General features: G+C 67.1%; 1 protein-coding gene across 1 annotated transcript in view; it reads right to left on the bottom strand.

Annotated features, from left to right (window-relative positions):
* Positions 1-182: 182 nt before the first annotated feature.
* The window catches only part of CRLF1 (cytokine receptor-like factor 1), a 6,915-nt gene continuing 5,645 nt past the window's right edge, over positions 183-1,452 (bottom strand). Inside the window, exons 5-8 of the mRNA XM_010563312.1 lie at positions 1,086-1,243; positions 834-1,002; positions 349-527; positions 183-206 (exon numbers count right to left, since the gene is read on the bottom strand). Of these exons, the coding sequence (XP_010561614.1) occupies positions 183-206; positions 349-527; positions 834-1,002; positions 1,086-1,243 (530 nt within the window). The remainder of the gene's footprint in view (positions 207-348; positions 528-833; positions 1,003-1,085; positions 1,244-1,452) is intronic.

Here is a 1,452-nt window from a genome sequence, read left to right as displayed (position 1 = left end):
TCCCGGGGCTGGCCGAACCTGCCCCCCCCGCCTTATCCCATCCCGTTCCCCAGGGCTGCAGGGCCACGCTTCGCCCCGGCCGCCTTCCTGCTCCCCCCCGGCAGGGCCGGGGTGGGCGTGGGTGGTCCCGGGTGGGCGCCGGGCGCCCCGTGTCATCCTGCCGGCGCTCGGTCCCCCGGGGGCTACAACTTATCGCCGGGAAGAACCTGCGGAGAGGAGCAGAGCCCCGCGTCGCCGCCGGCCGCACATTCTGCGCTCGGTGTCACCCAGCATCCCTGGGGTCTCCCTGCATCCCCATCCCCACCCAGCCGGGGAAAAGAAGTGCAAAAAAAAAGGCTCCTTACCTACCTGGTTGCGTGTTTTGTGCGATTTCTGCAGCCACACGCGCCACTGGTCGTAGAGCTTGATGCCAAGGTTGGAGCAGCCGTAGGCGTGTTTCTTCACCCACCCGAAAAACTGCTTCAGCTCCCGCCGCAGCGTCGTGTTTTGCTCCCCCCCTTTGGGGTCGCAGCCCCCCGCCGCTCGCTCTGCGGGGACAAGGGGGTCAGCACCGCCGTGGAGAGGGGAACGTGGCTCAACCACCCCCCCTCCCCACCATCGTCACCGTGCCGTGAATAATAGTGGGCAAGAGGAAAACAAGCAGGGTTTTGCCTCCCAGCTGGGAAAACCGAGCTCTGAATTGGCTCCTTTGCAAGAAATCCAGGTGCCGGGCACGGAGGGGGGTAGGGCCCCCCCCGGCACATCCCGTGTGCGCAGGGCAGGGGGAGCGTGGCGGCGCCGGCATCCTCTCCCTGCCCGCCAAACGATGCCGGCCCGACGCCGGTGGTGCTCACCACTGCGCGGGGTGGAGGCGGCGGTGGGGTTGCTCCAGTCGCTCCAGATGCCGGCTTTTTTGGAGCCGTAGATGCCGAAGGGATTACAGCGCACCTGGACAAAGTAGACGGTGCCGGGGCGGAGGCCGGCCAGACGGCAGGACGTCTGGTTGCCCACGTCGTCCACCACCTGGAGAAGGAAAAAGATGGCAGCGCCGGCACGGTCAAGCATCCCCCACCGTTCCCCACCGCCGGCGGGCGATCCCGACCCACCTTCCACTCCGAGCTGTCCTCCACCCGGTACTGGATCTGGTACTTGGCTTGGAAGAGGAAATCCTTGAGAGCCGGCGGGGAGCTCCAGCGCACGCTCAGCTGGTCCTCCAGGTCCCCCACCCGGCTGACGTGCACGTCCGACGGCGGGTCGGTGGTGACTGCGGGGACAGGCAGCGCCGCGGGGGTTAAGGAGCCGCAGATGCCAAAAAAAAACTCGGAGGAAACAGCCTAATTCGATTAGGAGCAATTCTGCTCACAGATCGCCCATTTCCTGCTGCCCAGTCCGCGTCCCCCCTCCCCGCCAACATCCCACCGTGTGAACCTGCCGCCCGCTTCCCCCCCCCCCGCCCCGCCATGAGGTCACCGG

Source organism: Haliaeetus leucocephalus, unplaced genomic scaffold, assembly GCF_000737465.1.
Source record: "Haliaeetus leucocephalus isolate CR32 unplaced genomic scaffold, Haliaeetus_leucocephalus-4.0 Scaffold164, whole genome shotgun sequence".
Lineage (NCBI taxonomy): Eukaryota > Metazoa > Chordata > Aves > Accipitriformes > Accipitridae > Haliaeetus > Haliaeetus leucocephalus.
This window is presented reverse-complemented; position numbering and strand designations above follow the sequence as displayed.